The sequence below is a fragment of the Camelus bactrianus genome, chromosome 13, assembly GCF_048773025.1.
Source record: "Camelus bactrianus isolate YW-2024 breed Bactrian camel chromosome 13, ASM4877302v1, whole genome shotgun sequence".
NCBI lineage: Eukaryota > Metazoa > Chordata > Mammalia > Artiodactyla > Camelidae > Camelus > Camelus bactrianus.
In genome coordinates, this window is record NC_133551.1 from 39,710,846 (window position 1) to 39,723,552 (window position 12,707).

Sequence of the window (12,707 nt, forward strand, 5' to 3'; positions counted from 1 at the left end):
GTTTAAAACCTTGCAGTGGCTTCTGAGGTCACACTGAGTGAAAGCCAGATCTTTCCTGAGGCCTTCAAGGCCTGACACTGTTCACCCCCTTGATACCTCTGTGCCTCCACCTCCTCCCCTCTCCCCCTCCCTCACTGTGCTTCAGCCACCCTGGCTTCCTGGCTGTTCCCCAACACTGCAGGCACATTCCAACCTCAGGACCCTTGCACTGGCTGTTCACACTTCCTGGTATGTTCATCCCCTGCCTTTTTAGGAGATCACAAACCTCTCCTCACCCAGCATCACCTAAACTCCTTACTTTATTTTTTCTGCATCACTTGTCACTTTACAGCATAGAGTATAATTTGTCTACTTATCATATTTATCATCGTTCTTCCCTCCCCAACTAGACGGTAAGTTCTGTAAGAACAGAGACTTTTTTGTCCATTGTGTTCCCTACTGAATCTTTAGCACCCGAACACCGCATGATGTGTAATAGGCCCTCAATAAATACTTATTCAGAGATGAAGTCTTAATAGCTCCACTTTTAAAAATTGTACTAACACGTAGGAGCCGTGTTCACTGTTGTTACTGATTCAGACTGGTTGTTACGTAGAATTGGTGATTATTGTGTATTTAGTATAGCATCCAAACTCATCGTGTAAGACCAAGATAAACATGTAGAAAAAAATTAGACCTTTATGGAACAGTAAAATAGTATCCAAAATGGCTTACTTTGAGCAAACATACTTTTAAAGGCTTATATATGAGGAGGATAAATCATTATGAAATGCTTTTGAGCATAAGCCATACTCATAGTTCAATCTCCTTACAATTCTAGAGATATTTTAAAATCAAGGTGAAAAAATGATAACTTCAAGCCTTTCTATCATTTGTAAGTTTATTGTAGGGTGCGTTTTATAGTTCACAAGTATGGATCGTTTATCAAGGCAGGACATATTTATCCTGTAACTGGTATGCACAAGGCAGTGTGTGAAAACGTGAGGGTACACAGGTGACCGTGGCACAGCCCTGCTCTTGAGCACCTTGGTCTCTCCTGGGGTGGACTCAGACACGGGGCAGTGGGGGAAGGTATGGAATTTGATTCCATGTGGAAGAGGAGATGATTTCTACTAGTTAAGCTTAAGAAATTATTCAGAATTTTTGAAATCTTGAAAATGCACTTCCTAACTTAGTTTCCTCCCTTGCTCCCAATCATCCTTATTCTTTTCTGTAGCATCTTTCTATAACTTGCCCTGTGTTGCTGATTTTATCATTGATATTCTGCTTGGATCACCAAGTGCTGAGGTAAGGATTTTTTACCTTACTTTATAAAAAACCCCTTTGGTCCTATCCTGTCGTGGGCTCTCTGGATAGCTGTGACATTATGAGAGGTGCAGAAGGAATGGCATTTAGTCCTCTCAGGGAGTCGTGCAAAGGGGCTGCAGACCACTCTGAAAGCAATGTGACCATTTGGACTGTCACCCTCCTTTCTGTTCCATATTCCACCAAAAGTTGAGACTAGCGCTGTGATTAAGTTGTGTTGTTTATAGCAACACAAAATGTTACAGCCAGTATTCAACATCCATAGCTGGCAAAAGCAGCTAGCATTAAGCATCAACATGTTTGTCAAAATCAAGAAAGACCAAATTCAAGCCATGAACTTTCATTAGATTTTATAATTCTAATTTTCTTATGTGACCATGAAAATTAACTTTGAGACACTTGAAGAAGTTTTTCCTTATTTTCATTTACATGAAATTATAAACATATTGATTAGAGTGGAATACAATAGTAGAATAATTTGGGAAATCAATTCCCAGACCACACTTATTTTAAATTAACCCAGTTTTTTCCATGTAAACTTTACCATTAATGATTGAAATGCTCAAACCCTTATAGCATCCTTCAGAGTGTGGACTTTGGAGGAAAATCATTTTTTAAGCAGTTTCTAAGTGTTGGTTGATGTACATCCTTTGCCACTAAAAATGTAATTCCAGATTCGCCGTGTTGCCTGTGATCAGCTATATACTCTTAGTCAGACAGATACTTCAGCTCATCCAGATGTACAGAAGCCAAATCAGTTTCTCCTGGGTGTGATTCTCACGGCTCAGCTGCCCCTCTGGTCCCCCACTAGTATCATGCGAGGAGTCAATCAGAGGTATGTAATACAGATGACAAAGTTCACGTCATACAGAAAGAGAAGAATGACTTGTGTACTGCTCCCCCAAAGTCCACAGTGCATGATTAAGATGACAGAGTTTGGACAGGACACATTTGTGCCCTGAAGTAGGGCATTTCAGTTTTTTCCTCATTCAGGACAGAAAAATTAGAAGGAACAAACAATACTAGGTTTTCTTCCTTTCGACCACCCCAACTCGGACCTCCACCCAACCTGGTCCACCTATCCCAAAAAGAGAGAAGGCTCACCTAGTTGTGGGGAGGCTGCATTATTCGAGCCAGATCACTGATTAAAGATCACACTGCTCATGTCCACTTATACAGCAGTTTCTTAGCTCAGCTTACTTTATAACTCCATGTCTTGAGGTAGTGAGGTATCCTTCTAATCTACTTTCTTGGTGGGTTTTTTGTTTGTTTGTTCGTTTTTGTTGTTGTTTTTGCTATCTTGGTTTTATACATGCCTGACATAGAAGAAGTCTTGTGGTCCAGGCTCAGAGATGACTTGAGTAAATCCATCTGCCTGCCCCATCTAATCTCCTTGGGCTAGGCTAAACTGCGTGAAAGGGTGCCCTAGTGTAGGGCCCAGGATGGGAGGTAGGAGATACCAAGTTTGACTTCAAGTTTCAGCCACTTTCTCCAACTCGGCCTTACCAGAGAGCCCCTGATCTGGGACTTAGAAGGTGCCACAGAGATTTGTGAAATCACTATCTACTTTCCTTGTGTATATGCTTTATAAATTAGAGCCCATAGAGGGAAGAAATGTTAGAGCTACTCCAAACCCCTAAGATACAAGCATGCAAACTTGGTCCAACTATATTCTTTTCCACGTAGATATACAGTTGTCTTGGCACACTTTTTTGAAGACTGTTCTTTCCCCATTGAATGGTTTTGACATTCGTGTTGAAAGTCATTTGAAAGTATAAATATTTTATAGATACATATACATACACACACACACACACACTCATACATAGATGCATGCATATATATGTTTATTTCTATTCCATTGATCTGTATTCTAGTTCTACGTAGCATTGTAGTAAGTTTGAAATTGGGATGTGTGAGTCCTCCAGTTTTGTTCTTTCTCAGAATCTTTTTGGCTACCAGAGGGTCCCTTTGAGATTCTGTATCAATTTCAGAATAAGTTTTTCTATTTCTGTGAAAAACATCACTGGTATTTTAATAGGGTTTGCATTGAGTCTGTAGATCACTGCCTATTATTTGCATCTTAACAAGATTTAGTCTTCTAGTCTGTAAACATGAGCTATCTTGACATTTATTTAAGTCCTCTTTCATATATGGAGATTCCTGACCTCCATATCTAAGTCTCAACTTAAGTATTATTTTGAACCATTTAACCTCTTTTAACCTTCTAAATTTATAAATGGAGACGTCAAGATTTTGGTTTCTGAAATAAGGTCATTGTGAGTGACGTATAAAACTTAAAAATTTAACTGAATTTTACAGTCATGTTACAGTTGGCCATCAAGATCTAACCTAAATGAGACATTAGCTGTGTATTTCTGCTAATGAAAGTAAATCTTCAATGGTATAAAGCCAAATCTCAGAGAATGGTCTTTCCGTGATAAAGACATTCGGATTAAAAGACATAGAAACTTCTTTTTTTGCCTTTGTACGTTTTTTTACTTTAGAATTCTAATTTTTCCTAGTTAAAAGTTCCCTAAAATCAGTTAATCCTTTTAGTAACTAGTAAGATCAATGATTCTTTAGTTGAAATGTGTAAGCCATTTTTAAGTAGTAAGCTATTGTGCTTTTACTTGTAAGAGTCAGATTGTTTAACATAACTAAATTCTAAGAGTTTGATTTGTTACTGAGTTTCTCTAAACTTTGCAAAAGAAATAGAAAACATTAGTTGAGTTTTTAAACATACACTCTCAGAGACTCTTGAATGTAAAACATGCAATTTTACATAAAATTGAATCTTAATTACACATTTTTATAATTTGAAAGTTGCATTTCACAATTTTTTAATGCCCAAGTTTGGTACATATTTTCCCTTAATAGTAATAGTAATGATGATAATAGCAGTTACCATGGGCTGATTATGTGCCACACAGCAGGCTAAATTCTTTGCATATATTTATGTTTAATCCTCAAAATGGCCAAATGAGTTTGGCAAATAATAATACCCACTTTTTAAATAATCATAATTCTTCACTCATTGTCTGTTCTCATCATTAGTGCATTCCAGACCCTTTATGTATGTTTGTGTTTATGTGTACATATTTATTCCTAGTACTCTAATAAGCATTTTAGAAATCAGAAAACTGAGAGAACTGAAATAAATTGTCCCTGGACACCCAGCTATAAGTAGTGGAGCCGAGATTAAAAGCAAGGTCCTCTGACTTTAAAACCTGCACTCCCACTACCATAATTGCAGAGAAAGCTTCATTGATTGTCCAGGATAAAAGAATTTACCTTTCCCTTTCTTGTCGTGTCCACTTTATTTTGCTGCTTAGCGCCTACCACCAGTTGCCATGTGTATGTATTTTTTGTCTGTTGTCTGTCTCCTTTGTTCTTTGTTCACTACTCCCTTAAAACAATTCTAAGCATATAGTAGGTACTTAATATGTATCAGTTGCTATTGGAACAAATGAATGTAATTGATGCATTATGTATGCAGTCTGTGTGCATCATTACAAAATGTGACAGATTAGTAAGTTTCTTCTCTTTACACTGTTATTCCTATACTGTATCTGTATAAATAAAATCACTAGTGTACGTCTTGCTAAAATGTTGAAGTTGAATTAATGTAGAAGTAGTTATTTTATGCTTAGGAAAATTCTCTTGTTCAATTGTTTTATGAACTTACTCTTACAAAGAAAATGTTTTTTTATTTTAAAATCAGCCTCTTTTTAATCATTGAAATCTGTTTTTTAGATTATTATCTCAGTGTATGGAGTATTTTGATCTGAGGTGCCAATTATTAGATGATCTGACAAGTAAGTAAATGTCTAATTTTGATTTATGTGGGTGGAGGGGTTAGGAAGGACTAGAAAAGACAGACATTTCTAAATCTGACTTAATATATCTCAAGTATAAATAACATTATAATTATTGTTTGAAGTCGAATTTTATTTTCTTGAAAATAGCATGTAAACCCATGTATCAGTTATTGCTTCTCCTATTACATACCCAACCATTAATATGTTGAAAAGATTTGTTGATTTTAAAAATTGTCAAAGGCTAGTATTTTAATTACACTGATACAGAACTATTAGGAAGAATCTTTCTCTCCATTACAGCCAATTCTGACAATTTTAAAGGTTTGAAGGAGATGGAATCTGTTGAGCTACGTTGATAGTAATAGAAGTAAATGATAGAATTCAGTTAATTGTTTAACGTTAGGTGATTGCAGTATCGTTGTTAGAAATTCTTTCGTTAGAGTGTTTTAAGATTTTAGTCATCTGCACTTATTCTTATATAATACAAATGTAAATTGGAATGCTCTGTGTAAATTTTAGTTGTTCAAATGAAGAGTTTGTTAGTTTATACCTCACCCTTTATGCAAAGATCATGGGAAAGATTTGCTTCAGCTTACAGGGGATAAATAAAGTAAAAGTCAGGATTGACAAAAACATTAATTCGAAAAGAACGTCAAGGCCAAGAGGTAAAAAAACAATTGTGCCAGCTGTCCAGTCCCACACGTCAGAATTGGGTTGTGAGTTTCCTGGAGGACAGAGGTAAACAGGAAACAGCATTTGTTTGGTTGTCCTCAGTACCCTAGAAGAAGAAACAGAATTGTTTCTCAAAAGAAACAAATCTTTTTCCCAGCACTTAAACCAAAAGGAAACTTCATACAAAGGTCTTCATGCAATGGACATGTAAAGACAGAGTGACTAAGAAACCGCAGCAACATCTCTAAGGCAGGTGCCTCTATGGATTTCCTAAGTCTCTCGAGAATCGAGGACATGGTTCTCTGAGCAGTGCCGTGAAATTGGTTTCGTTGGCGCCTGAGTTGATGTAATAAGAGTATACATCTTGATTCAGGGGTAAGACCTGTACTATCTAGGAAGGGGGTGAGCTGCATGTCCATCTCACAATCTTAGCCTAGTACCACGGTTTTCAACCAGGCTTTCAGTGTAAGCAGCCAGTGAAGGTTTGCTCTCTGGCTTGGATGTGGCGAAGGTATTCTGCTTCGCTTCTTGAGAACTGGTCTCATGAGCTGGCTGTACATACAACCTCAGAATGCAGGAACACGGTGTTAGTGTAGCCTTGCTGTGTCGCTGAGTCACCTATGAGATTCAGGATCCCTTATTGGGATGTCGAGGGCAGGGTGGGAATATGTCTTGAAACAAGCAATATTTGCCATTTTTGGAGTATTTTCTGTATGCCAGTGCCAGACCTAGCCACTTTATACACAGCACTCTGCAGTGTAGGTGTTAGCCTCATGTTGTTAATAAGGAAACCCTGAAGATCCCTTCTCCCGTCCCCACCTGGGGCCCTGCTTGCCTGTGGCTGTAGTGCAGTGGAAAGAGAGCACAATCTCTCTGCTCTCCTCCCTAATCCTAACTTCCAACTTGGAATCATGTTTTAAATCCTTGTTTGGAGGGGAAAATGAAATACGTAATACGAAAGAACAGAGTGGCTCTCCAGAGTCTGGCTCACTGTCTGGAAACTCGGACTCTGCCACTGTGCTGTGGCCCCCTCTCCTTTGCAGAGCTCCCCTCCCTTGGCAGAGGTGACACTGTAGAAGCATCGGCTCTCCGCTCACCCCTCAGTCCGTTCCTTCTCTAGAAGGATTTGTTCCCTGGCATGTCTGCTATGACCCAGCAAACAGGAGCTTCTCCAGAACAAGGATTGTCCCCTCCATCTTACATCCCCAGGACCTAGCACCGTGGCACACAGAGGAGACGCTCCTAACGTTTGCTGTACGACTGAGAGAGCTCAGGAGGGGGGGCATGGGTCTGCGGGAGCCTTCAGAGTCCTGTGGGCGCCTCCATTCACCCATGACAGGTTTTTTAATCTGTGAAGTGAAAGATGGAGACTTGTCTTTGCTGACTTGAATTCAGGATTTTAACTCCAAGGAAAGAAATCCTTCTTTCTTCAAAATGTTTATGTTTGTTTTTCCTTCTTAGCTTCAGAAATGGAGCAGTTAAGAATCAGCCCAGCCACCATGCTCGAAGATGAGATTACTTGGCTGGATAACTTTGAACCTAATCGCACAGCTGAATGTGAGACCAGTGAAGCCGACAACATTTTATTGGCAGGACACTTACGGCTCATTAAGACCCTTCTTTCACTCTGTGGGGCAGAAAAGGAAATGCTTGGTAATTATTACTTCATCTTATGTGACAGAATACCTCAGTTCTCAGTTACTGCTGTAGCGTTACATGTAATTGGGAAAATAAGATAGATGCTAAGTGTTCCATAGAAAATTGACCCTTCAGGCAATAAGAGATTGGAATTTTAGTGGCTAACAAATTTAAGGTGAATTTTATCTGTCATTAAACCCTATAGAGAATTTTAAAGTGTTCGAAATAGTTGGATCACGTAACTTTTTAATACCAACTAAAAATTATAAATCAAAGTAGGTTTTTGTCTTTTTGCTGTTACATACTTTATAAAATATAATCCGTTATATGTCTTACCTCTTTTAAAGATAATTCTTGTCTCGAGAAGCAGCCCCCAACCAACACCCCTGGATGGTGGGGTACACATGTAATTTATAAAAGCGTATTCAGTATTACAAGTTATATTCAGAAAACAGATCAAAACGTTAGTTACCACTTTTATTGCACAAACCAAGCTGTATAAAAATCTTCTTGGCTACTGGGGATACATAGAAAAGAGTGATTCTAAACCAGGGTGAGATGGGCACGTCATTTTTAGCTAAAGATTTTTAAAGTTTTAAAAAAACTTTTATGTGGACTCCCCTGTGCCCAGAGTAAAAGTTAATTATTCACTCAAACCATCTGCCTTGTGATGTTACCGGCATTAGTGTTTCTTAAGTGAAAGCTTAACTTCTTTCACTCTATTGTAAGCTCGTAGGGGAGGAACCTTCACTTGTCTATCTTTGAATCCTGTCCCCCAACTCTCCCACCCATCCCCACCCCTCTGCCCCACAGAGCTTTGCCACATATTGTAAGTGTTCAAAAAATGAACATTGAGACATCAAATTGAATTGAATGCCCTGCCGTGGGATGGCCTTAGATGCTCTGATAGGAAAGTGCAAGACAGAATCTTTGAATTAAAATATATGTTCATCCTCAACATGAATGTTATGCTCTATTTCAGGTTCATCACTCATTAAACCATTGTTAGATGACTTCCTTTTCCGAGCTTCTAGAATTATTTTAAATAGTCATTCTCCAGCTGGCAGTGCCGCCATCAGTCAACAGGACTTTCATCCAAAGTATGGAAAATGCGTTGTGTTCAGTTTTGGTAAAAATTCTAATTCGAAACTTTAGTCCAGAAAGATTTTCTTAACTTGGAGTTTGTCTTCCATCTTGTGAGTGTGTGTAGCTTGTAAGATATTATCTGCCATATAAAGAATGCATGTGAGGGGGCTTAGGATAAAGCCTGCCTGGCACATAGCACAGGTTTGCTGGTACCATTATTATCATCCAGATGGAAGAGTAAGTAATAATGTGGTTAACTTGGTCAGTAATGAATTCCAGGAGAAGCTGAGGTTGTAAGAATTCCTTCCAAAGTAACAGAAAGTAGGCTTGAGTCTTAAGGGTTTCTGCTGGGAGAAGAGCATAGGTGCGTTAGTACATGAACCTTGTGATTTGCTGAGTATTGACTGTGTCCTGATAATTACAACTGCTAGTGACTTATTACGGTGATAATTTTAGAATCAAATTTTATATCAGTTTTTATGGGTAGAAATTTGAAAGATCCTTTTGTAATGTTGACCCTACGTGGGTGATGTTTATACTCTTTGAGATAGGAGGAGGCAGCTACAAGCTGCCGTCTTATTTACTCTGAATCTAATTTACTTTGTTCTTTTCTCCTGAAAACCAGTTAATTGAGTAATCCTAAAGAAACTGAGGGTTTGGTATTTAACCAGAGAAAAAAAATTCCCGTACAGTTTCAGTGGTTATTGAAATGGGCAAGGCATAATAATAAGCATTATATTAATGGACTCTTAGAGCTATCTTATGTATGAATATTTCTCTATCTAGAGATTCGCTATTAGCAAGATCTGTTTTAGGTAATAAACAACCTTCGTCAAAACTCTTTGGGTCTCCTTCAAACTGTGACTTCCATCCCCTCCCCTGTCCTAGTCTTGTTCTGGAAGACTGAGTGCTAGCTCCGTGGGGGCTCCTTTATTAGAGCAATAGAAATACATGAGTGTTTCAGTTTTCAGTGAACAGAGAAAATAAATCTTCAGCAGTTTTACTGAAATTATTTTTCACGAATCCTTCCAGTTGTATTTATTAAAATTAGTACCTCCACCAACAGGTAGTTGTATTTTTTAATCACATACAGTGCCTTGACTAGAAAAGGAAACACTTGTTTCATCCCTCCCCAGTGCACTGAATGATGTTCGTTTATCACAGTGACTCACAGCCTTTTCCCACCAAAACCCTAAAGCCAGAAAGAGATTTAAAGTACACAGAAACTCTTTTCACAAGTAATGCTATTCTCATCTGACACCAACAAAAGGACTTCTTACCTGTATATATGGTAACTTCTGTTCATTCTTTACCTGTCCTTTGCAACCCAGAAACACAGGTAAGAAGCAAAGGACAGTGCCAGCTCCACACAGCCCTTGTCCTCAGTGCCTGACGCGGGGCTGATCTCCAAGCCCCTCAGCCCCCTCTTGAACACATACCCTACACTCCACTCCATAAGTGTCTCTCAGAGGTTGGATGTCCTCTTTTCTGTGTATCCTTCCTAACCTGTGATGTCCTAAGAAATGCAAGGATGGCTTAAGTGACAGTGAGAAATTACTGTCCTTCCCCAAAATGATTTCTACTAAAGGTGAGCCATCAAGAAGCCTTTGGTTTCCTGCAGAATGCTTGCTGGTTATCTGTCATTGTCATTTTCTAAAAATTGACGTGACAAAAAACTATGTATTTCTGTCTCCATTTTTCCAGCAAAGTAGAAAGTTGATTACTATCCTTGAAGAATTCTTTATCTGCAGATGCATATAAAGTGTTTTTGGGCATCTATTCTGGTTTGTGTAGCTTTCTGCCATGTAGATATTTGCTGTGTAGATGAATTTCAGGGTGATATCTACAAAACCTTTCTTCCTACCTACTTTAATTGAAAGATAGTTATTTCCATGTTGTGATTTTGGTAAAGTTTTCAGGCTCTTTATGCTTTATTCTTGCTGATCCATCACTTAGATAAGAATATTCTGAAGTTGTAATTTAAAAATTTGCTACTTTATCATCAGGCCAAGAAGATGTTTAGCTCTAAACCATAATCATCCCCCTAGTATTCATGGTCTCTTCCCTTGTTAAGAAAGCACTTCCCACTAGATTACTGGGTTCTGCCAGCAGACCTAACTTAACCCTGTTTCAGGAATTGCAGCTCTTTACTTTCATTTCAAATGCTGATTTAGTTTAATGAGCAACTTAAGTAAATTATTCACTGTTGAAATTGACTGTGTCTTTCGTTTTTAGATGTAGTACAGTGAATAGCCGATTGGCAGCCTATGAAGTCCTTGTAATGCTGGCTGATAGCTCACCTTCAAATCTTCAAATTATTACAAAAGAACTACTTTCTATGCATCATCAACCTGATCCTGCTCTTACCAAGGAGTTTGATGTAAGTTCTCTAGATCTGGATGCACTTATTTTTTTTAGAATGATCTCTTAAACGCATTATTTGAAAATTATGTTTACATTATCCTAATCACAAAGAAAATCAGTGTTATTCTTTTGCTTGTCATGTTCACATATTCAAGTCAGCTATCATCTGTAGTGTATTACACTAATACACTGTAATATATTACTAACTGATACCCTTTTAATTAAAAAAGATGAGACATTTTCAAGTCAGTTGATAATTACTCTCAGTAAAAAGTAACATTTCAACCTATTTTTTGAGAAATTCTTCGCTTGGCACAGTGCCAGGCATTAGAGTTACAAAGTAAAACAGATCCTGGTTCTGTCACAGTACAGTTTGTGTTCAGTTAAATTCAACTAAGATTTATTGAGTTTACTATGTGCTAAGGGGTGTTGTTAGCTTTTGGAACTCAAAAGTGAAAATATAATCCCAGCCCTTAGATAGAGGTATGTCCTGAATGCTCTATTAATAGAGAGGCACTTCGACACATGTTGGTGGTGTTTTAGAAGGCTTCTTAGAAATGATGAAGTTTAATATAGAGCCCAAAAGGATAGTGAGCCAATTGAAGCAAGGTAGGAAGGTCATTCCAGCCATAAGTAGCCGTGGAACAGCTTCGTATGTGTCGGGATCTGCAAGAAGGAAGTGAGCTGCAGGTACCCTGGACCTGTGGACCAGGAGTGAGAGGACACTTTGAAAGCATTCTCCATGAACATCATAGATAGGCTGTCATCCCTTCGGATACCTGAGCTGAGTACTATGGAACATACAAATTAGATGGGAAAAGAATGAGAACAAGTGTTCCAGACAGAGGAAATGGCACTTGCAAAGTGAAATTCGAGTGTGTAAATTGGAAACTATTTTGGTATGAACTGTTTAGTTTATAATGCTTGTTTTATGCTATGCTTTAGTTTTACATGCATTTATTTAATAATCAGATTTTAAATGACAATTTTACAATTTTAATAAGTCAGGGATTATGTCAGCATAATGAAGAAAATATTTGTCATATATAAATATATTTTTAGCACTGTTATGAACCAGTTTTTTTTACTTTATAAGTTTTTACTTTGCAATTTGGACTACAAGTAAATTACAGTGTTAATTATGTCTTAGAAATCACCCTACTCTAAGTGTATGTTGAATGTTAACAAAAAGTCTGTGATATTTAGCAGTTCTTTTCAGTCCAGAAGACCTGCAGGATTTTGTCAGTTGATTAGTTATTGCATGGATGCAAGTACTTGATATATGCGGATAACATGATTCTGGTCATAGCATTAGAACCAAGGTTCTACTGTGATAGCAGTTCAGTGTGTCATTACAATATCCTTTTCTACTTGGAGAAGTGCCATATTAAACTTTATCCAAGATGCCTTTTCTAGATTATTTCTACCTAGAAAAACGCTGTACTGGAATCTGCATTATTACAAACCATCCTTAAGTGACATGCTAGGGTATTTACCTATTTAATTGCATGCTTATTAGAAAGCTCAATAGAAGAATGTTACCTTCTCGAAAAGAAAGGAAAGGAATATGCACCTTTCTTGACCATCCAGACTGGTTAGGATAGTAAACTCTATTCACAGAACTCTGTTCCTCCTTTTCAGGGAACTTCCACAGTTTGTACATACATATCAGTACTTTTAGTTGATTAATGGCTACCTACCTACCTTCCTACAATGTAAGCTCCTAGAGGTCAGGGACCAGATACATTCCTGCTGTCTCTCATATCCCTGGCACAATGCCTGGCTCATAGTAGGCTCTTCAGGAACATTTGTTGAATGATA

The 12,707-nt window shown here is 37.9% G+C and overlaps 1 protein-coding gene across 3 annotated transcripts in view; it reads left to right on the forward strand.

Moving 5' to 3' along the window:
- The window catches only part of USP24 (ubiquitin specific peptidase 24), a 120,159-nt gene that overhangs the window by 75,009 nt on the left and 32,443 nt on the right, over positions 1–12,707 (forward strand). For all 3 annotated transcript variants that reach the window (XM_074376402.1, XM_074376404.1, XM_074376403.1), the window contains 6 exons: positions 1,217–1,287; positions 1,980–2,140; positions 5,062–5,123; positions 7,260–7,451; positions 8,419–8,536; positions 10,758–10,902. In XM_074376402.1, coding sequence (XP_074232503.1) covers positions 1,217–1,287; positions 1,980–2,140; positions 5,062–5,123; positions 7,260–7,451; positions 8,419–8,536; positions 10,758–10,902 — 749 coding nt within the window. The remainder of the gene's footprint in view (positions 1–1,216; positions 1,288–1,979; positions 2,141–5,061; positions 5,124–7,259; positions 7,452–8,418; positions 8,537–10,757; positions 10,903–12,707) is intronic.